Source organism: Cladophialophora carrionii, assembly GCF_000365165.1.
Source record: "Cladophialophora carrionii CBS 160.54 unplaced genomic scaffold supercont1.4, whole genome shotgun sequence".
NCBI lineage: Eukaryota > Fungi > Ascomycota > Eurotiomycetes > Chaetothyriales > Herpotrichiellaceae > Cladophialophora > Cladophialophora carrionii.
In genome coordinates, this window is record NW_008481829.1 from 1,563,646 (window position 1) to 1,586,458 (window position 22,813).

At 54.8% G+C, this 22,813-nt stretch overlaps 9 protein-coding genes across 9 annotated transcripts; 4 read left to right on the top strand and 5 right to left on the bottom strand.

The window, feature by feature from the left end:
• Nucleotides 1–853: 853 nt before the first annotated feature.
• G647_05232 (uncharacterized protein) lies at nucleotides 854–1,762 on the bottom strand (the record flags this gene model as incomplete). The annotated part of the gene is made up of 1 exon (XM_008729563.1): nucleotides 854–1,762. One exon carries the CDS (start codon nucleotides 1,760–1,762, stop codon nucleotides 854–856), a length of 909 nt encoding a protein of 302 aa, XP_008727785.1.
• A 490-nt stretch (nucleotides 1,763–2,252) lies between these two features.
• G647_05233 (uncharacterized protein) lies at nucleotides 2,253–5,948 on the bottom strand (the record flags this gene model as incomplete). The annotated part of the gene is made up of 1 exon (XM_008729564.1): nucleotides 2,253–5,948. One exon carries the CDS (start codon nucleotides 5,946–5,948, stop codon nucleotides 2,253–2,255), a length of 3,696 nt encoding a protein of 1,231 aa, XP_008727786.1.
• Nucleotides 5,949–6,598: 650 nt separating this feature from the next.
• On the top strand, nucleotides 6,599–12,307 carry G647_05234 (uncharacterized protein; the record flags this gene model as incomplete). Its single annotated transcript, XM_008729565.1, has 1 exon — nucleotides 6,599–12,307. One exon carries the CDS (start codon nucleotides 6,599–6,601, stop codon nucleotides 12,305–12,307), a length of 5,709 nt encoding a protein of 1,902 aa, XP_008727787.1.
• An 831-nt stretch (nucleotides 12,308–13,138) lies between these two features.
• Nucleotides 13,139–14,274, top strand: G647_05235 (uncharacterized protein; the record flags this gene model as incomplete). The annotated part of the gene is made up of 2 exons (XM_008729566.1): nucleotides 13,139–13,843; nucleotides 14,038–14,274. The coding sequence occupies 2 exons, from the start codon at nucleotides 13,139–13,141 to the stop codon at nucleotides 14,272–14,274; spliced, it is 942 nt and encodes a 313-aa protein (XP_008727788.1).
• A 740-nt stretch (nucleotides 14,275–15,014) lies between these two features.
• On the bottom strand, nucleotides 15,015–16,251 carry G647_05236 (malate dehydrogenase, NAD-dependent; the record flags this gene model as incomplete). The annotated part of the gene is made up of 5 exons (XM_008729567.1): nucleotides 15,015–15,152; nucleotides 15,205–15,812; nucleotides 15,865–15,957; nucleotides 16,036–16,150; nucleotides 16,207–16,251. The coding sequence occupies 5 exons, from the start codon at nucleotides 16,249–16,251 to the stop codon at nucleotides 15,015–15,017; spliced, it is 999 nt and encodes a 332-aa protein (XP_008727789.1).
• Nucleotides 16,252–16,998: 747 nt separating this feature from the next.
• On the bottom strand, nucleotides 16,999–17,567 carry G647_05237 (uncharacterized protein; the record flags this gene model as incomplete). Its single annotated transcript, XM_008729568.1, has 3 exons — nucleotides 16,999–17,164; nucleotides 17,224–17,467; nucleotides 17,519–17,567. 3 exons carry the CDS (start codon nucleotides 17,565–17,567, stop codon nucleotides 16,999–17,001), a joined length of 459 nt encoding a protein of 152 aa, XP_008727790.1.
• A 460-nt stretch (nucleotides 17,568–18,027) lies between these two features.
• G647_05238 (uncharacterized protein) lies at nucleotides 18,028–18,488 on the top strand (the record flags this gene model as incomplete). The annotated part of the gene is made up of 2 exons (XM_008729569.1): nucleotides 18,028–18,079; nucleotides 18,136–18,488. The coding sequence occupies 2 exons, from the start codon at nucleotides 18,028–18,030 to the stop codon at nucleotides 18,486–18,488; spliced, it is 405 nt and encodes a 134-aa protein (XP_008727791.1).
• Nucleotides 18,489–19,901: 1,413 nt separating this feature from the next.
• G647_05239 (uncharacterized protein) lies at nucleotides 19,902–21,064 on the bottom strand (the record flags this gene model as incomplete). The annotated part of the gene is made up of 3 exons (XM_008729570.1): nucleotides 19,902–20,097; nucleotides 20,150–20,728; nucleotides 20,781–21,064. 3 exons carry the CDS (start codon nucleotides 21,062–21,064, stop codon nucleotides 19,902–19,904), a joined length of 1,059 nt encoding a protein of 352 aa, XP_008727792.1.
• A 716-nt stretch (nucleotides 21,065–21,780) lies between these two features.
• On the top strand, nucleotides 21,781–22,813 carry G647_05240 (uncharacterized protein; the record flags this gene model as incomplete). The annotated part of the gene is made up of 2 exons (XM_008729571.1): nucleotides 21,781–21,904; nucleotides 21,957–22,813. The coding sequence occupies 2 exons, from the start codon at nucleotides 21,781–21,783 to the stop codon at nucleotides 22,811–22,813; spliced, it is 981 nt and encodes a 326-aa protein (XP_008727793.1).

A 22,813-nucleotide genomic window follows, 5' to 3' on the forward strand; every position in this document is an offset into this window, starting at 1 on the left:
CGCGGGTATAGCCTGCTCCTAGCCGGCTGTCGAATATGGTGGGAGCGTAGCTAGTGAGCGTGTCCGAGTACGCTTCAAGGCTGGCGCGCCGGACCTTTGGCTCCAGTCAATTGGCAGCAAAGTGAAAGTGAAAGAAAGGTGAAAGAGAGGTGAGACTGAGAGGGACACGAGACACGCTGCCCCGCCTTAGTCAGAGCCAGCTTCAATTACTGCACGCCGATTATGCCGAGGCTAGCCTTATTCGGGAATAGGCCCACCTCAGCCTCTTCTACTTGGGGCGGTGCTGATGATGAGCTGTGTATGAAACTCGCGGTCCGTCGCCTCATTTGGCCTATGCTTCTGTGGTCCTACCCGAATCTGTATAGTAGCCCTATATATGGCCCCGACAGTCTGTGGAGCAGATTTCCCTTTTGGGGTCCACAGCTAAGAGGCTGACGACCAGCCACGAGGAAATTTCCCGTTTCGACTCTTACCCAGTAAACGATCAGATTGCCGATGGCCTCAGGTCGTCGTTGATTTCTTCGCCTGCGAGCCAATGAGAGACAACGCCGGTGTTGCAGGCTGGCACGGCCCGGTATAGGATCTAGCTTCAGATCTTGCAGTTGATCCCAATTCCTCGATCCGAGCCAGCCAGACATCCGGCATCCTAAAGTCCCGGGTGCTGGTTTGTCCTGACCCGCTTGCAGGCGGGTTTGGAATAGGTATGCGAGGCTCGAAACGTTTTATTTGAGGCTCGCCAAGGCGGTCCGATCGGGTCCTTTCGAGGTCAACAGCCCCTCTCGAACGGCTATGCTGGTGACCTATGGTCTTCGCGCTGTACGCCGGACGCAGGATCTGGAGGAGCTGTGATACCTCATCTGGGGCCGCCAGGACGTTGGCGATGATCCTGCTGAGCGTACGGATTTGAGGAGCCGCTGCTACCGCCACCACCGCCACCACCACTATAGTCATAGGCATATGGATCGCCGCCTGTTGACCAAGGCTCTGAGGCTGAGATGTAGGGCTGAGAAGACCCACTTCGCGAGGCATGGTTAGCCAAATTTCCGACCCCGGGACCGTATGACCCCTGACTAGCACTATTCAAGCCGGCCGAAGGACTACTTCTTCCGCTGCCCCCACCTTGCAGGCGAGCTCGAAGACGGTCACGAGAGCCCATAGCTCCAGGATTTGCAGCAGGAGCTGTCTGGTAGCTTCCGGCTCTTTGGCTGGGAAGGGGTCTAGCGCTGGGCATGGGTTGGCCAAAGGACGTGGTTCCACCATTTCCACTTGAATGAGATCTGGCAGAGTCATTGGAGCGCAACGAGTTGGGAGTAGGCCGTGCAGCCCGGAGGCTCTGAGGCGCAGCAGCCGATGGTGCGGGAGCAGAGTCCCAGAGATCAGATAAGCCCCCCGCCCTACCCCCAGAAGAGCCTCTTGAATGTGTTTGCTGGTTCCCAAGCTGGGAAGGAAATGGGTTTCCATACTGGCCATACGAGCCCTGAGGCTGGGGAGGTGCCGCGACTGGCTTCTTGGGGTCGGGCGGCAGCCACTCGGGGTATGGACGCCCTTTCTCCGTGTAATATGCGCGCAGAACATTGGAAATATGTGAACAGTCTTCATTGTCCGGGTCATCCTCCTCTGAGTCTTTGGTAAGCGCCTTCCGCAGGGTCGCTATCCGGGAGGAAAAGGTGCTCGACCATGTCGAAGTCGCGGCGGGGGTGGGATTCTGAGACGACGGCTGGCTGGAGGAGTTGGAGGTGAAGTACGAGAGGTATGATGCCATCGTCGATGGTGCGTCTCCTCGGAAACGCGCACGCAGGAGACCACTCCCGCTACGAGTAACTACCGCTGTGTGGCAGATTTCAACGCTTGATCAAGTGTAGAGTCACCTAACGTCCACGTTGACCTCAACTTGAAATCACCTGCCTGCCGCAGAATCACGCGGGGAATGTATGCCGAGAACGCTAACTTAGTGGGCGCGCCTAGAAGCGCTCTAGCGCCCAAGATGCCCCCCACCGGGTCCTCAGGTATTCCATCCATTTTTGCTGCCTTTCAGTTAGCATACCCTGGAGACTGTCCAACTCTAACCCTACACCCCCTAGTGAATCCGTACAGGTCTCCAGGTCGTGACGAAGAATCTATTGATTCCGGTGGCAAATGGGCGTGTATCGTTCTGAACCGTGACAAACCGCTGGCAGGCCGGTCGGCCGGAATATTTCAATGACCATACAACCGTGAACAGTTCTATACTCCGTACTAGTAGGTGAACCTATCTATATACCCTGCACCTTGCGATAGTTAGGGGGCTTCCACATCCGCCTCGCCACCTTGCCGCCCCAGACGGGCACAAGACTAATACTCCCTACGGCGCCGACCCGCCACGCCCAGCTCCAACTCGCCACATAACTCAGATCAAAGTAATCGCCCAGAAACGGCACGCTGGCGGCATAGATGCACGCCGTGCCCACAATACACACAATCATAATGGGATGCCAGGTCGTGACCGCGACGGCCACCATGATCAGCTCATTCAGGACCAGGACCGTAAAGCTGACGGAGAGCATGCGCGGGCCGTCGACCTCGCCGACGAGTAACTGCGACAGCCCTTGGATGACGACGCCCTGGTAGACTGACACGCCCACCCATGTGAAGAACGTCTTGTAACTGAGGCTCTTGCCCCATTTCAACTCCTTGTACAGTTCCGGGTATAGATTTGCGACATGTTCGTCCACGTCCGTGTCCAACACCAGGCTGAACACAGGGAGCATGGTATACACGGTCGCGTAGCCCACCATCAGCCAGTCCTTGAATAGGCCTTTCGGATCAAAGTGCCCGGCGATGTTATACATGGTTTGGCAGACACTGATGATCAGACCTCTGTGGATGATGAACTGCGCGAGTTTTGCGCTGCGTTTGTACGAGTTTCGCCCGTGCCAGACGAGAAGTTTGGTGAGGTAACAGAACTGCTCGATGCTGAAATCGGCGGCGAGAGACGCTTGCCGGCCCTCCTTGCCGACAATCCCGATGCCCACGTCTGCGGCCTGGATCATCGACACGTCGTTGCCGCCGTCGCCAATGCAGCAAACCCGCTTTTTCGTATGCTGCCGGATTAGTTGCGCGACGTCGGCCTTTTGGGTGGGAGAGCACCGGCAAGCGATCACGGCGGGGAGTTGGACTGCGATGGTGATGAACTCGGTTCGGAATTGGCTGAGCATGAGCTGTAGCGAGTCGCCGTCGATAAGGAGCGCTGATTCCGTCTGGTTGCGCATGACGTCTAGGGCGTCTTTTGCCGCTTGTTTGGCTTTGAGTTTCGCCATGGTATAGATGTTTTGGCCTCGAGCGACCAATCGCGCTGAGACGGCTACACATCGCGCTGTTTCGATCTTGTCACCTGTGAGCATCCAGATCTTCACACCGGCGTTGCGAAGCAGTTCCAGCGATGGCTTGACGTCTTTTTGAAGGCGATCTTCCACACCAGTTACGCCGAGGAGTTCAAGGTCGTGTTCGAGATGGGTTTTCACCACCGATGCCATGCCTGTGTCGCGGTCGTGCAGGGCCAGCGATGCGTCCGTATACTCGGAAGAAAAGTCTGCGTATTGTTGCCGAGAGAGTCGCTTTCTACCGACAACGAGGGTCCTCAATCCTTCGCGAGCCATATTTGCGGTTTCCTCATCAAGCCAGTCATTTGCGGCCACGATCGAGGTCATAACTGTGTCCGCGCCCTTCTGGAAGAACCAGAGTTCGCCTGTGTTGGTCAGTCCGGGGATTTCCGAGGTTATTGAAACAACAATGCCCATTCGCTTGCTGTCAGACGTGAAAGGGAAGATGTCCTTGATTTCGGCACGGACGACGATTTGACCGGTTGAGACGGACTGCAGGACAATGTTCTCTCGATCGCGCTGGAGCACACGTAGGCCGACACTTTCGGTAAATTCCACAATGGCGATTTCATCTGGGGAGGAGGCCTGGTAGGAGACCACCTTTTCTCCACCGATCTCGTCAGTGGTGGGTGTGACATTGTGGCAAAGGGCCAGTGCTAGTACAAGATCTCGTACTCGAACGCCGATTTCGCGACGGGTCTTGGTATTCGAGCCAAGCTCAGAGGCCTTCGACTCGTGACCAGCACCCGTGGCAAAGGCTTGCTCGACGTAGGCTGCAACTTCATCCATTGCCTCGCCCGCATACGCAACCGTGCCAACGTGGATCTTCCGAAGTTGCATTTCGTTCTGCGTAAGCGTTCCCGTCTTGTCGGATAGCAAGTACTCGATCCGGCCGAGATCTTCGGGAATGGTGCTGGTACGGACAACGGTGCCTGGAATGCCTTTGTCTTGATGGATGAAATACGCGTAGACGGTCTTTCCCATGTCGAGATTGACACGGAGACTGATCGGGATGATGGTTGAAAAGAGGATGAGATAGATCGTGATGGCCACATACCAGGGCTTCTTGTTAGACGGCTCAAACCCTTCGAGTGCGACAAGGATGATGGAAAGACTCAAGGTCATGATGCAGAGAATCTTGGTTAAGTTGTTGATCTCATATTCTAGGAGACCGGTCTTGGACCTTGACGGTGAGGTCGACAAGGCGGATCGTGTTTGACGGCCGGTATAGATGACTGCGCCATAAGTTGTAGTACTGGAAGCCAAGACGGTGTTCGCCCAAGCTGTATTATCGATAGTCAGCGGAGCCGATGTCACTCTATCCGCTGCAGACCGGTCAAGATCACTTGATCCGCCATTGTCGTCAGCGAGGTTTTCTTTCAGAACATGCGGGTCGTAGGCGGGGGCTTGCCTGGGCTGGAGCTCTAAAGTCCCGACGAATTCATTGACTTTCTTGTCGGGCGCACCCGCCGTTATCTTCAATCGCTGAAGGTCTTTGAGGGTCAGACTCTGGCTCAGTGGACTCGGAAGTCGGAGCTTCCAGTCGGTTTCTCCGTCGAGTTGATCTGTCCGAATAAATGTCTCGCCGCTAGCCTGGGATGAAGGGGTGCCCGTCCCGTCGCCTCTGGCATCGACCGTGAGCTCGGTCAAGCGACTTTGCAGAATGACAACATCCGCCGGAACTCTCTGGTTTTTCTCGAGTTTCAATACATGCCCAACTTTGATATCGCGCGACTTTTTCTGGACTTCGACCGCTCCATCTCGGGCCGTGTCCGAGAAGGACAGGACAGTAAACAATTCGGAATTGGCTTCTGCATCCCGTCGTCGCCGGACAATATCGTCCACAGCTTCTTTGCCGATTGAAATCGTGAGAACCACGGCCAGAGGGACAATATATGTCGACATGTAGCCGATTCGTAGAAAGGGTAATATCTGGGACAAGGCAACAAGCAGAAAGTAGACATTGAGAAAGAAGGAGAATTCGTTATACAGGGTCCGCGGCAGGAAGGACCAGGGGGTGTATTTTGCGTTGGAGACGACATTCGTGGGAAATCGTTTCTTCTGTGACTGACCAACCTCGACCTCGCGCGATTCGTTGCCGTTCAACTCCTGGTTATGCTCACGCATATCTGCCAACTCTTGCCTGACAAAGTCGGAGATTTGCATGCTCTGGCGGAGACTGAGGCGGCGTGAATGGGCATCGCGCCCCTGAGATATACTGTTCTGTCGATTGAGATTCTGGTGTTTCCTCCGACTGACATTCCATCCCGGTTGATCCTCAGACTCTGACCATTGTGGCAGTTGGCTGTTGCCGCGAGCCTGGCCCGGCCAGCTGCCTAACAGTCCTTCAGTGTCTTCGTCGGCATTGCCCGCCCTGCCCGGTCTCCCTCTCGAGCGCCATAAGCGACTGCTCCCATATTTCTGTAATCTTTGCAGGGGGATGTTGGTGGAGCTATTCGCGGTACGGCGGTTTGCGGAGTCGAAGGATGAGTTTATCCTGGGATCATTAGGCGACTGGACGATGGGGTCGAGTTCGTCAAGGTCAAGGTCATCTTCGGAGCCAGAATCTGCGTCTCTCGGGGGAGGCATTCCCTTCGCTGGGCATCCTCAGGTTCCGTTCAGCGACGGGGTTGATGTCGTACAGGCGTTGCGCGTTCTTTTGTGCGGACAAAGTCGAGGGTTGTCGTCGACCTGTGAAGTGCAGGTCGGTATTTATACCAAAGTTCATAGGAGTAGAGGTCCTGGTGAGCAGAGTCCGGAGTAATTTGGCAGCCTTCCTGACAAGCCTGGGGCAGAAATACGAGACATGACATTCTGGCGCGACGCATTCGGCTCGGGTTACGGTGGACTATTTCAGCTCTACGCTAACGCCGTCGGAGCAAGAGAGCAGAAAACGCAGCTGGCCGTTGGCTCCTGTTGGCTCCTGATGGCTCCTGTTGGCGAGTGGAAAGTTGCGGGTGCTCGTCCGCTCCCGTAGCCTGCGCCCTCATCCGTGTCTCGTCTGGAGACGATCTGGCCTTCACTTCACGTCCTCATCCCATCAACTGTCGACCTCGAGCAGCATCTCTCACGGCGTCCCGATTTCTCCCCCGGCCGCGACTGACCTGTCTCCCGTGGACATGTATTACAGAATTTGCTGATCCCGCTTGTACATGTATGACTGGAAGAAGTCCTTAGAAGCCCCCTACCCTTATGCTGACTTCGACAAGTAACGCCTAATCTAATCCGTGCCGGTCGCGATGGAGACACCGGATCATGTTGAACATGTCTCTTCTGGCGCAGGCGACGACACACTAACAGGCCACTGGTTCCCAGCCCTGCGCCCCGAAACGATTGAAGAGATTACACACGATGCGCCTATCGCCGAGGTCGAATCGAGTTCTCCCCCCCATGCACGAATAGATATAATACCTCCGACACCAGTTTCGCGACAAGGTGAAAAGGTCGAATTCCCAAGCCAAAGAATACCAGTCGTGCCGGAGGAGCCTGGCGAGCCCGAGCCCAAGCCCGAGCGTACAACAGCGACAACTGCCACTTCGCGGTCTTCTACTACGAACTATGGTGGCGATGAGTTGCCTTCTGACGATGATGATGAGAGACTGGATCCTGCCTGGGGTATCAAGCGTTATGACAGCACGAATATCCTTGCTAATGTCCACCGTTCCTCGACGTTTCCTGACTTCGACTCGCCTCACGCAGCTTGGCCTCACGCAGCAAACCATGAGGTCGAGACTGGCGTGCCAGCGGACAAGCTGGATGTTGGGATGGTCAATGGAACTGCGGAAGAGGAAAGAGTTGTAGAACAGAAAGGGGATGCCACTGAGCCGCGAAATCTGGACGGGATTCATGGTGCCGATGATAGCGCTCGAGAACCCCAGTCATGGACAATTCCGGCACAAGAGGAGCCTATGGACGAGGCGGACCAACGATATGAAGAGGGCCTGCCTCTCATACACACAGAAAAGGAGGCTCCGGCACACGCCCAAAGCCATGACAAGCAAACTGCACAAAATCCTTTCGAGACCGTGCAAGATGATGACGATACCAGCTTCTTCTCAAATGTGCCCGGCTCTGGACCTGAGGCTCCCCAACAACCCTCTCTTGACAGAAAATCCACCACACAGGTTCTGGATTCCTTGAACATATCGAACAGGGACCTTCCAGATTCCCCCGCGGCGGATACGCCGGTCGAAGCGTCCTTTTTCGATGAACTGGCTGCTGATGCTGCCCCTGGTGCGGACAAAAACGCCTCCGCTGGCGTGGAAAACCAGGATCCAGAGGCGATGTGGGCAGCTGCACTTGGGGACGACGAGTTCCTCGTCGAGGATGCTGATGACCTTCTCCCCGACTCCGATGACGAATCATCTTCCGTACCACCCACTCAGCCAGTATCCAAAACCGCGCCACAGCAACAGCCTCAAAGACAGAGCTCCGTGAACCCTTACACGCCTCACCAGCCTACCACCTCCGATATGTTCCAATTGCCTCCTATGGCACGCGCCACGCATAACAATGTCGGTCTGTCGCGACCAGAGCTACCACCTGCGGGCTCGTTCCAAGCTCAATTACCTCAGAGGTCAGCTGCACCGAGTGTCAAAAGCTTTGTGGATCAAGCCAAGGATGGTTATAAATCTCCTTACGACCTGCCTCTGGATCTAATGCCTAAGAGGAGATCTCATGTCCCACAGCCGGTCCAGACGGCAAACTCTGTCGCTCCTCCGCCGAGAAGCAGCAGCCTTTCGGAACACCCCTTGCAATCACCGTTCGCGCCAGCTGGACCACCGACCTCTTCGTCTGTGGGTATGCAACCTCCGGCACCGTCGCCTGCTATGCCTCAACGAAGCGTTTCCGCTTTAGGGTCAAATAAGACTCGAACGTCCAAGTCAGGGTCGTCATCAGGCTTCTTCGAGGAGTTGCCTATCACATCAAAACCACGGCCTGCTGGACGTTACACTCCACAGCAGTCATTTTCAGCCGCTCCTCCTGCCTTTCTACCTCAGAGTCCTCCTACTGGTCCCCTGCCGCCTCCTGCACCACTTCCTCAGGGATCTCTCAATCAGCATCCCGGACAGCACCCTCTACCCGCCCAACCCTCTGATCCAAATGCTCAATACCAGCTGCAGGCGCCAGAACGCCTAGATCCTTATGCGAACGTACCTCTGCAGCCGCCTGCTCCCTTGGCAGCGCCACCAACAACAAGATACTCACCTGCACCATCTGCGCCTGGGGCTTCGACACTAGGCGCTCGCCCTGGACCTTCGCCTCGATACTCTCCCGCGCCTCCACCCCAGACAACCTCTGCCAGTGCTGCTAGATACGCGGCGCAACCGACACCATCTCCTGGCCCCAATCAAGTTCCTCTTCAAGCTAATCCAGCATTGCCAACTAGACCACCGTCTCTACCTCCTCCCACCGCAGCCGCCATCTTGCCCTTCCAACCACGTACGTCGAGTCCGTTAGCGTATCACAAGGGCTCTGTCGATGAAAATGCCAATGGCATGCCCGCTGCAACAGCACAGCCGTCAGGGCCACCAGTGCCTACGAATCAGTATATTCCTTCTGCGGCTTCCGCGCATTACTCCGCCACTTCTCCAGAAAGTGGTAACTATGGGGATTTGAAAAATCAGCTGTCGCCTCCGAAGCGTCCCGATGCCGGCCATTTACCACCGCCACGCCGGTCCCAGACTCAATCTCCGTCGAAACAGCGCCCTCAAGCGGCACACCCTTCGCACAACGCCGACTTCATCAACCGTCCAGCCACAGCCTATGGTCAATCGTCACCCAGTATAACTTCTGCTCAGCTGGCTTCTGCGGACCTCACCCGCCCTAATGTTCAAGGCAGGAGTCTAGCACCAGAACTGGTTTTCGTACGGCCTCAAGATGACACTCAATTTGACCCGCTAGAGCGGTGGAAAGGTGCTCCAGTGTTCACTTTCGGCTTTGGTGGCACAACTACCAGCTCTTTCCCGAGACACGTGCCCAGGTATGCTACGGGAGCCGTACGACCGCAGATCAAGCCGTCTCCAGGCGAGATCTCTATTCGGGATGGCAAAGATATTCTCCCCCAGGTTGAGCTGGTCAACAATTTTCCTGGCCCACTTCGATCCAAGTCAAAGAAGAAGGACGTCTTGTCGTGGATGACCAACTACATTACCGGGATGGAGGCCGGCATGCCCAACATTTTCGCTGCTCAGTCTCATGACGATCCAGCAAGACGCCTTCATGAGAAGGTACTGCTTTGGAAGATCGTACGTGTCATGGTGGAACACGATGGTTCACTCGAGGGTCCGGCTCTGAAGGCAATCAACCTCATTCTCTCGCCTGAGGTCCACAACGTCGATGAGTCAAGTCCGATTCAATACCGCGCTGGCGAACAGTCGTCGGGAATTTACAGACCTTCCGGTGCCAATGTGCGGCCCGATTCTGCCGACCCGATGGCGGTTGAGGCTCTACGGAAACGACTACTGAGTGGCGACCGGCAGGGTGCGGTATTCCATGCGATGGATAATCGTTTGTGGTCGCACGCTCTCATCATCGCCTCAACCATGGAGCGCTCGATGTGGGGTCAAGTTGTGAGAGAATTCGTGCGTCAAGAGGTGAAAACGGCCGGAGAAAATACCGAATCACTGTCTGCGCTGTACGAGATCTTTGGAGGCAACCTCGATGAAAGCATTGATGAGCTTGTCCCGCCATCCGCTCGAGCTGGTCTCCAGATGATAAGCAGAGTCAATACCGGAGGCGTTACTAGGAATTCTCTCGACGGCTTGAATCGCTGGAAAGAGACGCTTAGTCTCGTGCTAAACAACCGGTGTCAGGGCGACCATCAGGCTCTGGCAGTCCTTGGAAAGCTCCTTCAGGACTACAATCGCATCGAGGCGGCACATATCTGCTACCTGTTCTCAAGGAACCCACAAAGGCAACTACTGTTTGGCGGCCCCGATGAAGAGCACGCCTCCATTATATTGCTGGGTGCCAACCACAAAGCCCAGCCATCTGACTTCGCCCGAGACCAAGATGCTGTCATGCTCACCGAAATATATGAATTTGCGACAAGCGTTCTTGCGACGGGGGCGCAATTACCATTCATGCCCCATCTTTCTGTGTTCAAGTTGCAACGCGCGATTCTCATGTCAGAGGCTGGATTGAAGGCGGAGGCGCAATCATATTGTGATGCCATCGCAGCCACCTTCGGTAAGAGCAGCAAGATGTCGCCTTATTACCACCCATTGTTCCTGTCCGAGCTTGACGACCTATCGAACAAACTTAAACAAACGCCCATTCAAGGCTCGTCATCGTGGATTGGAAAGCCGAGCCTGGAGAAGGTCGGCGGGTCTATGTGGACCAAGTTCAGCAGCTTCGTCGCAGGCGATGACAGCGACGCAGAATCAAAAGGCTCGGGGAAAGACGCAGGCGAGAGTGGCCCCTTTGCCCGCGTTGCTGGAACGCCGTCGGTCAGCAGGACTGGCTCTCAGTCCGATCTGTACGGGTCCTACCCCCAAGCTGTCCCTGCAACAATAGCTGGGAACAAATACGCTCCCAACGGTATACAGTCGGCACGATCCTCGGCAGAGCTCACTCGTGGGCGACCATCTTTAGACTCGCAAAGATCACCACCAACCAGTTCATACTCGCAACATAATCGCCAGGTTGAGCCAATGAACATGTTCCAGCAAGGGCAAGCCGCTCCACCCCCGAACCCATATCAAGCATTTGCTACCTCGCCTCCCCCTCCTTCCTACCCTCAAAGTCCGCCAAGGTCGTCATACGTGCCGAACAACGCAGCTCCGACGACGGTGGCCTCAAATATGTCTCCCATCCGTCCAGGATATGCACCAACGCCGCCATCTGAAGATGTTATCCAACAAACGTACGGCCACACACCGGAGCCCATCGCACAGATACCAGAAGAGCAGCCCATATCATTTGGTGGCTACCAGCCTTTGCAACCCGAACATTCCTACGGCGGTTACCAGCCGTCGCAACCTGATCAGGCTCAAACATCCCCTCAGCATAACGGCATTGCCAGCGCAGGCTATGACCCTCCAACTGAGTCTTATGGATTCGAACCACCTAGCGGCGGCTATGTCCCATATGAGCCTGAGCCAGAATCACCGGAAGCGCCGAGCAAAGACGTGAAATCCAAGAAGAAGTCGTTCATGGACGAGGACGAGGACGACTTCCCCCGGGTATCCAACCAGGCACCGTCATTCCAACCTCAGTCTTCAGTCGATGGAGACGAGACGTCCCGCAAGAAAGCAAACGATGCCACCGCGGACGCTGCCTTCCGTGCGGCGGCGGAAGCAGATGCTGCGCGAGAGAAGGAACAGAAACAGTCCAAGAGATCCTCGTCCTGGCTGGGGGGCTGGTTCGGAGGCAAGAAAGACGATAGCCTGGATTCAGGTTCAAGCAAAGGCAGTGACCAAAAGGTATTCAGAGCCAAACTCGGCGAATCGAAGATGAAGTTGTACTATGATAAGGAGCTTGGCAAGTGGGTGAACCCTGACAATCCAGATGCTGCAAAGAAGACGGGAACTCCTCCTCCGCCAAGAATGGGTGGTACGCCAGCGCCACCGATGGGTGCTGGTGGTCCTCCAAGACCGCCCATGGGCTCTACTCCTCCGACATCACATCCCAACACAACAGGTCTGGGAATGGGCCTGTCCTCTGGACCACCCAGCAGAGTCGGCACCCCAGCTGACGGGCCTGGGCCTTCAATGCCCAATGGCCAGTCGCCACAGATAGGAGCAACTGGTCCACCCAGCGCTGCCAGCACTCCGCCGATTGGAGGACCTTTGACTCCAAATCTCGCTCCTCCGCCGCGCCCGGGTACTGCCATGAGCAATGCTAGTAGCATCGACGATTTAATCGGACCATCGACAGGCCGTAAAAGTGCTAAAGGAGCTAAGAAGGGAGGTAAAGGGCGGTATGTGGATGTCATGGCCAAATGAAAGCCTCATGACGGGAATCTAGGCGGGAATTGACGATCAGTCGATAGAGTCGAACTGGTCAGCATCGTGTACAAATAATATTTGGGTTGGTTGACCGTGTACATGTGGCATCTGAAAATGGCCACCAAAATGCAGTTCCTGTTGACTGCACTGCATCGCTGGCGACATGTGACAAAGATTCAGTTATGGGGAATAAGGGGTACTTCAATAAAACTAATATCACCATCGCCAGAAGCTCGATCTTGGGTTTCTCAGCTTGCTTCAACATGCTTTCTTCTACCTTGCGTAAGTCCGTGCTGTGGAAAAAAGGGGGAAGGGATGTTCTCGAGGAGACGAGCTCCGCGACCCGCAGCCTTGCAGGTCGGAAGCCTGACACGTGACCACATGGAGATGCGCACCTTTTCACCGTTCAGTTATTCCCGAGACCGTCGACGTCGCTCGCTAGCGAGCGATTGCAACTCGACACAGCCAGCGGCGTGGATGCGAATAGATCATAGAACTGCTGCTCGGATTTTCACGACAGATATCTCGTCTTGATGTGTTTGACGCCCCCCTAAGAACGAGCCATGAGGCATCGCCGCAGCACGAAACCGATCAATCTCCTCGTCCCGCCGCCGCGCCCGAGGCTTGGGGCACTGTCAGCAAGCACGACTCCTAGACCTTCGCAGCCGCAGCGGTGACACATACACGCACTCATCGCACGCACGCACGCACGCCCGCCCACCCGAAGCTTTGAGAAGGAAGCAAGAAAGCAGAGCAAAAGGCAAGCATTAGCCCGCGCCCCGCCCGCATATATACCGTCAGGCCGCACACCTCTCACCCAACTCCACGATGGCCGCCCCTTCTCCGCCCGACTTGGTCTTCGACCCGGACGCCCGCCTCGCCAACGTCTCGTGCTTTGATCTCCTGCTCATCGAGCTCGTCCCTCTCGCGGAACGCATGGCTCGCGCGTACGAGGCCTCGCTCGACAGGCCCGTCCCGCCCGTTTCGTCGGGGAGGGCGTCGAAGCGTGCGTCGCGAGGAGGAGGGACCCCCGCAACGGGTTCCACGATGGTGAACACGAACACGACGGTGACAACTTCCGGAGCAGGATCTGGATCAGGCACAGGCACAGGCACAGGTAACCCAGCCATCACAGTCACGAACCCCAACGCCACGTCGACGTCCCTGTCAGCCCCACCGTCCACCACCACCACCACAGCGGCAGCGCCCACGCTCCTCGCGTCGGACGGCATGCCTTCCACGCCCCTCTTCGCGGACAGTGTGTACGTGCGACTGGAGCGGCTGGGGTTCCGTGTTGGGGAGGGCCTCTCGGAGCGGTTCTCGCGCGACAGGGCGCGCTTCCAGAATTACGCGGGCAGCGGGCCCGGCATGGCCGGGTCCGGTGGGTTGGGCACCGGCAGCACAGGCAGCGCAGGGACGGCTGGGATAGGCAGCATCAACGACCATCACCTGGACGTCATCAAGTTCTTGTGCAAGGACATTTGGACCGTGGTGTGGAAGAAGCAGGTCGACAACTTGAAGACGAATCACCGGGTGCGTTAAATATCGTGCCCAAGTACCCCCCCCATTCCACGCAGATCCCAAGACCCAGGACCCCGCGTCATCCCCAGGATCAGGACATTCTCATATCCAAGAAGAGCGGACTCGAGCCACGCCAACGTCAAAGTCGTCTGTGTCTGTGTGCGTGTGCGTGTCCGTGTCCGTGCTAATCTCATGTCGTGATGTAGGGCGTTTTCGTCCTCACGGACGCCAAATTCCGGCCTCTGATGCGCATGGCCATGACCACCAGTGCAGAAGCCGTTCAACGCGCCCAGCCGCATTTGTTCTTCCCGTGCGGCATCATCAGGGGAGTCTTGTCGAGTCTGGGCATCAAGGCGACCGTGCAGGCTGAGACGACCGACTTACCCGGCGCCGTGTTCCAGATCAAGACGATTCAAGAGCCGACTAAGAAGGTGGGCGTATGAAACAAGAAAAAAACCAAAAGGCAAAAAGGATGAATACTTGGATTAACTACAGCGGATATTCGAGGCGGGCGGGCTCCGTTTTGATGGGCTGTCAAGGTCGGCGTTCTGCGCGCACAGCGCAAGCGAGAAGACCAGGAAAGGAGATCAATAGTGGCAGCGGCAAGACGACCCGGCTCCCACGCCGCGAGGGTCATAGGGACTGTGAAGGAAAATGGCCAACGGAAGCTAATGAGGGACGAAAAGGGTACAGGAGCAAGTGGACGACTGCTGGGGTTCAATGTCAGTCGATTCTCGTCAAAGGCACCCACTGACGTCCTTCCACTCAGTCTAGCGGGCAGTCAAAAAAGGCGACAGGGCAAGACTCGAAATGTCGGGGACCGGAAGAAAAAGCAGCAGAGTCTAGAGTGTCACTCAATATTTGATTTCACGTCCTGCAAAACAGAAGGAACGCAAGGTTCTACGTGCCATGGGCGTCATGATGGATCATATTGACGTGAGAAGGTGGAGGGAGTCCTGTGCTTTTCGCCACGATGTGGTGCTCATAACCTGCGTCAATGACCCCCTGTCAGTTTCCATGGCTGCATCTTATGTTTCGCGTCAATGCACCAATATTGTTCCAACAACGGATACAACCGCACTTTGGCAGGCAGGGACGTTCTTTTGGGTTTAGAAGTTGCTCACGTCCTACCTGCAGGAGCACAGGTCAGAAAAGGCCCGGAAAGAGAAAAAGAAGATCAGGCTTACTTCGGTGGGTTCTTGACGAAGCTGATGCCGGTTTCAATGTTCGTCTTGAGGCCCTTGATGGCCTCGTCCAGGAGCTTCTTCTCATAGTCATTGGCACTCTCCAGGATATTGATGGCCTTTTCGGCACCGGCGGGCTGGACAAGGGTTAGCGGGAAGACTCGACCTGACGGAACAAAAATGACCTACTCCAAGTTCCACAGGGACAGAGAAGAAGTCGCAACCGGTTGCCTCAGCGATAGCAGCACCTCCCTCAACACCGGGCAGATACACGAAAGTCGGCTCGACAATGCCCTTCTCACCCTTGGCTGCCTTGATGAGGGACTCAGCAAACCGGAAACCAGCGTAGGCCATGGACAGAGTAGCCGAGCCGGCACCATCCTTGGCCTTCACCACCTCGTCACCACCGAATTGGACACGATTTACCAGAGCATCCAACTTGTCTGACGGAATGTTCACGGGCGGTTTGGATTGGCTGAAAAGTGGGACAATGGTATTGCCAGAGTGGCCACCGACGACAGGGATGGCTAGTTTGCGAGGGTCTTTTTCGCCGATGATGTCTCCCACGAAGGTCTGGGCTCGGACGACATCAAGGGTGGTGACACCGAACAGCTTTTTTGGGTTAAATACGCCGGCGGCCTTGAGGACTTCAGCAGCGATGGGCACAGTGGAGTTGACTGGGTTCGAGATGACACAGATGTATGCGTCAGGGCAGTATTTGGCAGCCGCCTCCACGAGACCCTTGACAATACCGGCATTGATCTTGAATAGGTCATCGCGGGTCATACCGGGTTTCCCTGGAGGCAAGCATCAGTCTCAGGGAGTATCAATGTGGACTTGTAGACATACGGGGAACACCAGCAGGAATGATGACAATGTCTGCACCCGTCAAAGCTTTTTTCTTTGCTTCTTCTGTCTCTGGCTTCTCGCCCTTGAAGTCACCTGGTGCGGCGACATAGCCACCAATGGTCTGCAGCAGTTAGAATTATGTCATGCCCAGAATCGGTCGAGAGGGAGGACGTACAGCGACTGAGGAGATGTGTGACAGATCGGCAGCAACACCAGGAGTGTTGACCACATCGAAGAGTGCGAGGTCATCGACGAGAGGTGATATCTTGCAGAGAAGAGACAACGGCTTGTCGATCAGTCAGTTCATGCTCACTGTGTCCCGACGAAGACAAGAATCCATACCTGGCCGATGCCACCTGAAGCACCGAGAACAACAGCTTTGACCATGTTGATAGTTTAGTGAGGGGTAATTGAACTGTCGCAGTTGTTAGGGTGCTCGCTTTGGATGGGACAAACTCGCTAGTCACCTGTCGCAAAGCTTGAGAAAGAGTCAAGAAGAGGGTATGGGAGAAGTTACGAAGCGTGAAAAGACGAGAGAGGTATTGTCGCGCCAAATGTTTATGAAGAGAGAGTTCAACAAAAGGTGAGAGCGGTCTGACTTTCTTCTGAGTGACGGAGCGCGGGACACGGAAAACGAGGGGAAGCCATTCTTGCCCGCCAAGGCTCTGTCCAATCGCGTTTTGCAAGAGCGGCAGGACCTGCTGTTTCTCCCGCAATCGAGTCCGCTGCTCCGTTGATCAGGCAGTACTGGCGCAAGTTGCCATTTGCTCTTGTCTAGGCCCGAGGACCAATGAAGCAGCACGATGACGCTGCTTTCATACGAACGAAAATTGCTCGGATCAGGCTGAAGCTCGTTTTGGTTGCGGGCATTATTGACTACACCAGTGTGTACCTCGTAAATGTTCTGCCCATCTTGACCTAATCCCCATCGGATGCCAGCAAGTCCAGCTCATATCCGTGCGAGAGTGCCGATTTCACAACCATATGCGTCAGCCTTCTCCTAGGCTCATTGCCGGGATACCGACCCAATGTCATGGTCGCTTGCTTCTGTCGCTCATCGGATGAGTGCCTCCTCAAGCATAGATCTTTGATTCGAGGCTTCCTGCACGCGTATCACCATTCGCCCCTGTTACTCTATGCAGCCGCCTTCCTGCCCTTCAGTCCGCGAGGCTTCTTCTCTGGAGTGTCCTTCTTCACGCGTTGAGAGTCCCTGATGGCACTGGCTCGGGCCACGGCGTAACTGTTCAAGTCACCACGATATGAGTTCTTGCCAACCGCATCCGCCACGTTCTTGTAGACCCTGTAATTGCCAATCAGCGCTTTACTCCTACCTCCCGTGTCTGTCATTAATGCACTCACTTCCGGTTCGACGTGGCCTTGCTATAGGTATGAGTGTTGTGGTGCGAAGCAGGCTGGTGGGTCTTGCCCGGCTTCTTCGTTTTCAACGTGACTCCTCCGTTCTCGCCGGGCTGGATTGAGACTGCTTTGTCGTTGACGAAGCCGGCATGTTTTCTCGAGTGCTTGTTGGTCAGGTTGAAGGGATCTCGGGAGAATTGGAAGCCGCCATGTTGCTTGCTCTTGACGAGGTACGCATTGTTATTTCCTGCAGCGGATCAGCGTCGCTCGAGATCGCCCTTCGAGATGTGTAACGTACGGACGACTTCCCAAATGAGGTCGGCGGAGATATTTGGACGTTCAGACATGGTGGCGGCGGTCGAACTGGTCTGGAGTTGTCAGAGGTCACAATGTTCTTCAAACTCTCGAACTTTGGGCGATTTTCGTCTCTTGCCGCTCGCTGCACTCTGTGCGCCTGCAGATGATTGGTCCAAGGTCCACGCGGCTTGGCAGTCTGCTACGGTACGGTATTAAACGTGGAGATGCCATCCGTCATCGCCGCCGTGTTCCGCGGGCAGGCTGACGACAACTCCAAGCCCCAAGCGAGCCCAAGCAAAGCCCTCGGATCACGACTGAGCATCTCTACTCAACAGCCTTCAGAGGTGCCGCCTGACTGCATGTCACTTTTGACATCGCGCGAAGCGCATTATGTGCTCGCATCTATGATCATCTCGAATAGGCTGTACAACAAAGAATCGCCATCTACCTGCATGCAATAGCCGACTATACCGTACCGAATCCGACACTGAGCGAACGCAGGCTGCAGTCATGGCATACATACTCTACACTGTCCTTCTGTTCTCTCTTGTGTCTGCAACAGGTGAGTCGACTGACTGACGCCCATCGCCGGGTAACACAACTGATCTCGGCACTTAGTCCTTTACCTCACCCGTTCTCGATGGACACCCTACCTCCCCGAGCGCGTACAGGATGCTCTGTACCGCCTGCATCCGAGTAATTTCACGTACAGCCAGCTACCGTCCTCGTTCATGGGCGATGTCGAAGGCGGCTTCACGTCTGCAGACTTCGACCTCTCCTCGAACATCGTGGAAGGAGATTCTAGAGGGGGTCTGGACCAGACAGCCAAGCGAGAGATCCAGCGACTGATGAAGATCCGAGGCATCAACTTCGACGAGGCGCGTCGCGTGTACATGGAGCAGCGCTTCAAGAAGAATGGAATCGGGGCCGACGGAATACCCAGAGACCCTAAGTTTGTGTCGTTCTCTTGAGTGCGAGTACGGAGCCGCTTTTTGGATTTTGGGAATGAGCGCTGCTTATGCTCGAGTGCTATGTGGAAGCAATCTGCTGGAACGGTTTATTTTGAATGCGGACTTTTTCTGCGACGTTGGCAGACGTGGCTCCTTTCCGGCTTGGTTTGCGCACCGCTCGCCTATGCAATAAGTATGGGCGTAGAATGCGGGCTTCATATCAGGACTAACCCTTTCATTCGAAGACCGACAAGTCTTTGCGAACGATCTTCACATTTATTCACTCAATTTCCTAGATACCTACAAGCCACTCGTGCAACAACAAACAATCCCTACCCACTTCTCTCCGAAATGAACCTCTCACCCTTGATTGGACTGCCTTTGGTGCTTGCCACCATGCCCGTTCTCCTGAGCCATTACAGCATTCGATCCCAAGGCGTCCCCTGGGAAGATTTCCTTTAATGGCACTCAATCTGGCATTGGTCGATATGCTAAATGCAGTGCCTCTCTGCTAACTTGCAGCATAATATCAGGCGGTTCGAGCAGCCGTTGTGTTTTCGGAGGGACCGTTACCAAGCCTGCTCTCATTGGAAGTGAGGCTGCTCGATTTTGAGGGAGCTTCCCGTCGGTGTTGGTCTATACGCGGTGACTTATAGAAGAGAGGTGAGACTTGCTGGGCGGCATCCGCTTGTCCAATGGAGGAGTGAGGGCTGATGTGATGAACGACGGTTAGTCCGAGCCAGGGATCGCTAGGTGTTATTGTGGAATACGACTGCATCCAGAAGACATGTCTTCCAAGACAGATCCAGGTGTTACTTATCACATCCTCGCCGGGCTGGTCACGGCTCCATTGTTCACAAGACGAGGATACCAAGGAGGAATATTCAAACGATGGATGTATTGCCGCCGGGAGTGGCTACACAGAATCCGCATTCCAACTCTCTATATCTGCTGCAGAGTCTCGAACTGAAATTTCTTCTGTTCATACACCAGAGAGCAAGCAGACACGACTGTGCGAATTGGGTCTGTTCAAAGAAGACAATTCGCCACCAGTTATTGAGTTAGAACGCCCTGACAGCAGCGGCAGAATTCCAATAAGTGGTGCTTGATAAATGTCCACTTATTGTGGGCAGAGATATTGCTGGCAGGTTAGTTCGAGGCTCGCGGGAGCATTCTTCATCTATGATTAAGTCTGTCTATGTAAACTGCTTCCTAGGAACAACTTGGTTCACTCTGCTGATCACCTGCATTCAAACAAGATCGACTTTTGGTGCTCGAAAGTGCGACGCTGGAACAACCGACTTGCTCGATTGCGCCGTCTCGTGCGCTGATAGGGTATTGAAAGCATTTGTCCAGCTTGAAGAGAGAAGACGGCGGCTAACGACGATTGGGATAATCCGATCCGATAATTTCTGTCCTGGTCGCAAAACCCATTTATTGGTCTTTCTTCAAGTATCCCCTATCATCGTCACCTTCCACTTCCTTGACGATTTCCTCCATCTCCTTAGCTTGTCTGTCGAACTCCGCCTTGCCCATTTTCGTCTCTCTCCTGAACAGTTCATCGTTCGGCTTGCGATAGCTGCCTCCGAGACGATCCCACAAAGTCGTGAACTGGCCGTAGTTATAATTACTAAACCGGAGTTAGCAGGTGCTTTGTCGCATTGGTGACCGGGAAAACTTACAAGTACAAATGGTGCATTGTATGACACGCAGCGCCATTGATAATGGGACTGTTGGCATAGTACTCGCCATCGTGGATGAAGATAGTCCAGACATTGATGAAGGCGAACAGTGCAATGTACGCAAACTTCTGGAGCGGGAATAGAAAAGGGAAGATGTGGTATGGCGTCGACTGTGCGAAGCCGTCAAGTGGATGGAAGGCATGCGACGCGAATGGTGTCGGCACAATCCATTTGTGGTGTGGCTTGTGAAGAGTCTTGTATACCAACGGGTGGTGTAGACCACGATGGATCCAGTAGATGCAGAGATCGGTAAAGAGGACGAAGAAGGGGAATTGAAGGACGTTGTACCAAGCGAACGGGGCCTCGGAGGAGAGATCGTAAAGTTTCGAGTAACCGCGCACTTCAAGAAGCATACACAGCGCAGTCAAGAGAGACATGAGCGGCATAGACCGATTCGCTTGGGCGATCTCCATGCGGACTTGATTTTTCAGGTATTTCGGATGCTGCGAGGCTGTCTTGTCGAAAATGAAGACATAGGACAATGTTGCGCAGAGGAAGTAAAGGACCAGCCCAAAGAACCTTTCCACACGTTAGCCACTGGGCATTGCCGATGCACACAGCTGCAACTCACCAGACTATGGCAAACAAGCTGACGCCTTGTCTGTAGATGTTGTCGCGAGACAGTGAGCTCTTGTAGGCCCATTCGGTCGGGTCTAGGCTGAACAGGCGTGAAGCGGGTTCGTAGATGTATTTGTATTGCGGCGCTGGCGTGGCCCCTTCTCGGATACTTGAGAATGTCGAGGTCGCGACATCGTGGAGTTTCTGGAGAGAATACTGTGACGAATTGGCTGGAAACAACGTGGCGTACACACGGTCAAGGAATAATGTATCGACAACTTCGAGTATGATATCCATTGTGAATATACGCGGTCAACCGGCGCCGCGTCGCCCCTGTCGGGTATCTTTGCGCTTGCTGAGTCAGTTGGGCAAGTTCGTGCAGGTCGTGAAGGGCTCTGGAAGCCTCGCTCAAACCTGGTCGGTGGAATGGATGGTCCGACAATGGCTGGTGAAGATAATAATAATGAAGGGACGGGATGCCTGGAAGAAAAGCCCCGTTAATGAGCATTGAAAGTGGCGTGAATTGGTTCGTGGTGATCCGAGAAGCCGATAGCGGGCAATGAAATTGTTTGGTGGACTGTGGAGAGCATGGGCTCCAACAAGCTTTGCAATTGGCCCTGCGTTGGCGGTGAGTTGAGCTTCAGGGGTCTCCCGCACAATTGCCCTAAGTCCGATGCAGGCGTCAACCATTGGAGATAAGATAAGATTTGATCCGTAATACCCACGTGACTGATCTCCCAACTTCACTTTCTCCAAATCTTCGGACCAGTTGTTGCCGTCATTGGATTTCGTCAATCTGGTGGCACCTTCGTGAGCGCATTGCCAGCAGCGATTTCTGTACAAAACGCTCACAGCACCATTGCGCAAGTGTCACCATGTCGCTCTAATCTCAGTCTTCCCACACCAATCCCGTCTGCGCCTCGAAATGATCTTTGACCTCGGCGCAACCACTTACAGTCGTTTCTCCGTCCCTTGACTGTGACCTGAAGTGAGCGCCGACTCATCTCTAGCTCATGACATCCACGCACAAGAATGGCCTCTCGCCTGCCTCGATCGAGACCATTGCTGGCTTATCAGCCGGGTTGATCTCGACCATCATCGTTCATCCGCTGGACATCATAAAGACAAGGTTGCAAGGTAGGTGTAATGTATGAATCGGGACGAGCCCGCCTGCTCACTTCCTCTATAGTTGACACGTCTTCTCACCCCCTGCTCAACTCCTCCCGAGCTGTCCTCCGCGATATACTCCGTAACGAAGGCCCTTCTCGGCTTGCAGCGCTGTACCGTGGCTTGACCCCGAATCTCTTGGGCAATTCCGCTGGCTGGGCTCTGTATTTCTTGTGGTATCGAGAAGCACAAGATGTCATTCGCAACCTACGTGGCTACACTCCCGGGAAGCAACTTACGTCGGTCGATTATCTGGCAGCCTCATCTGCCTCAGGGATTCTCTCTGCCATGCTCACGAATCCCATCTGGGTGGTCAAGACACGGATGCTTTCTACCTCGGCAGCGCAGACTGGTGCATACCCAGGCATGATGTTTGGACTGCGAGCGATATACAGGACAGAAGGAATTCGTGGTTTCTTTCATGGTCTCACTCCGACACTGTTCGGCGTTAGCCACGGTGCTTTATATTTTGTCGCTTATGAGAGGCTCAAAGTATGGCGCCAGATGGCGAAGAAAGACCAAACACTTACAAACTTTGACACCATCATGGCATCCTCACTCTCAAAGACTTTTGCAGGCACGTTAACCTACCCACACCAGTTGGTGAGAGCTCGTCTGCAGACGTATGATCCGAGTGCCACTAAGCACGTAAGGGGACCTGGCCTCGTTCCTCTCATCAAGCAGATTTGGCGCAATGAGGGTCTGGTTGGATACTACAAAGGGCTTTTTCCAAATCTCCTGCGTGTCGTCCCGAGCACGTGTGTGACCTTTCTGGTATACGAGAACACGCGGTGGGCGCTGCCGAGGATGTTTGGGAATGCCGATGACGATCCTGCTATTCGCACAGGGGTGGCGCGGAAAGGGGAGCGAGCTCTTTAG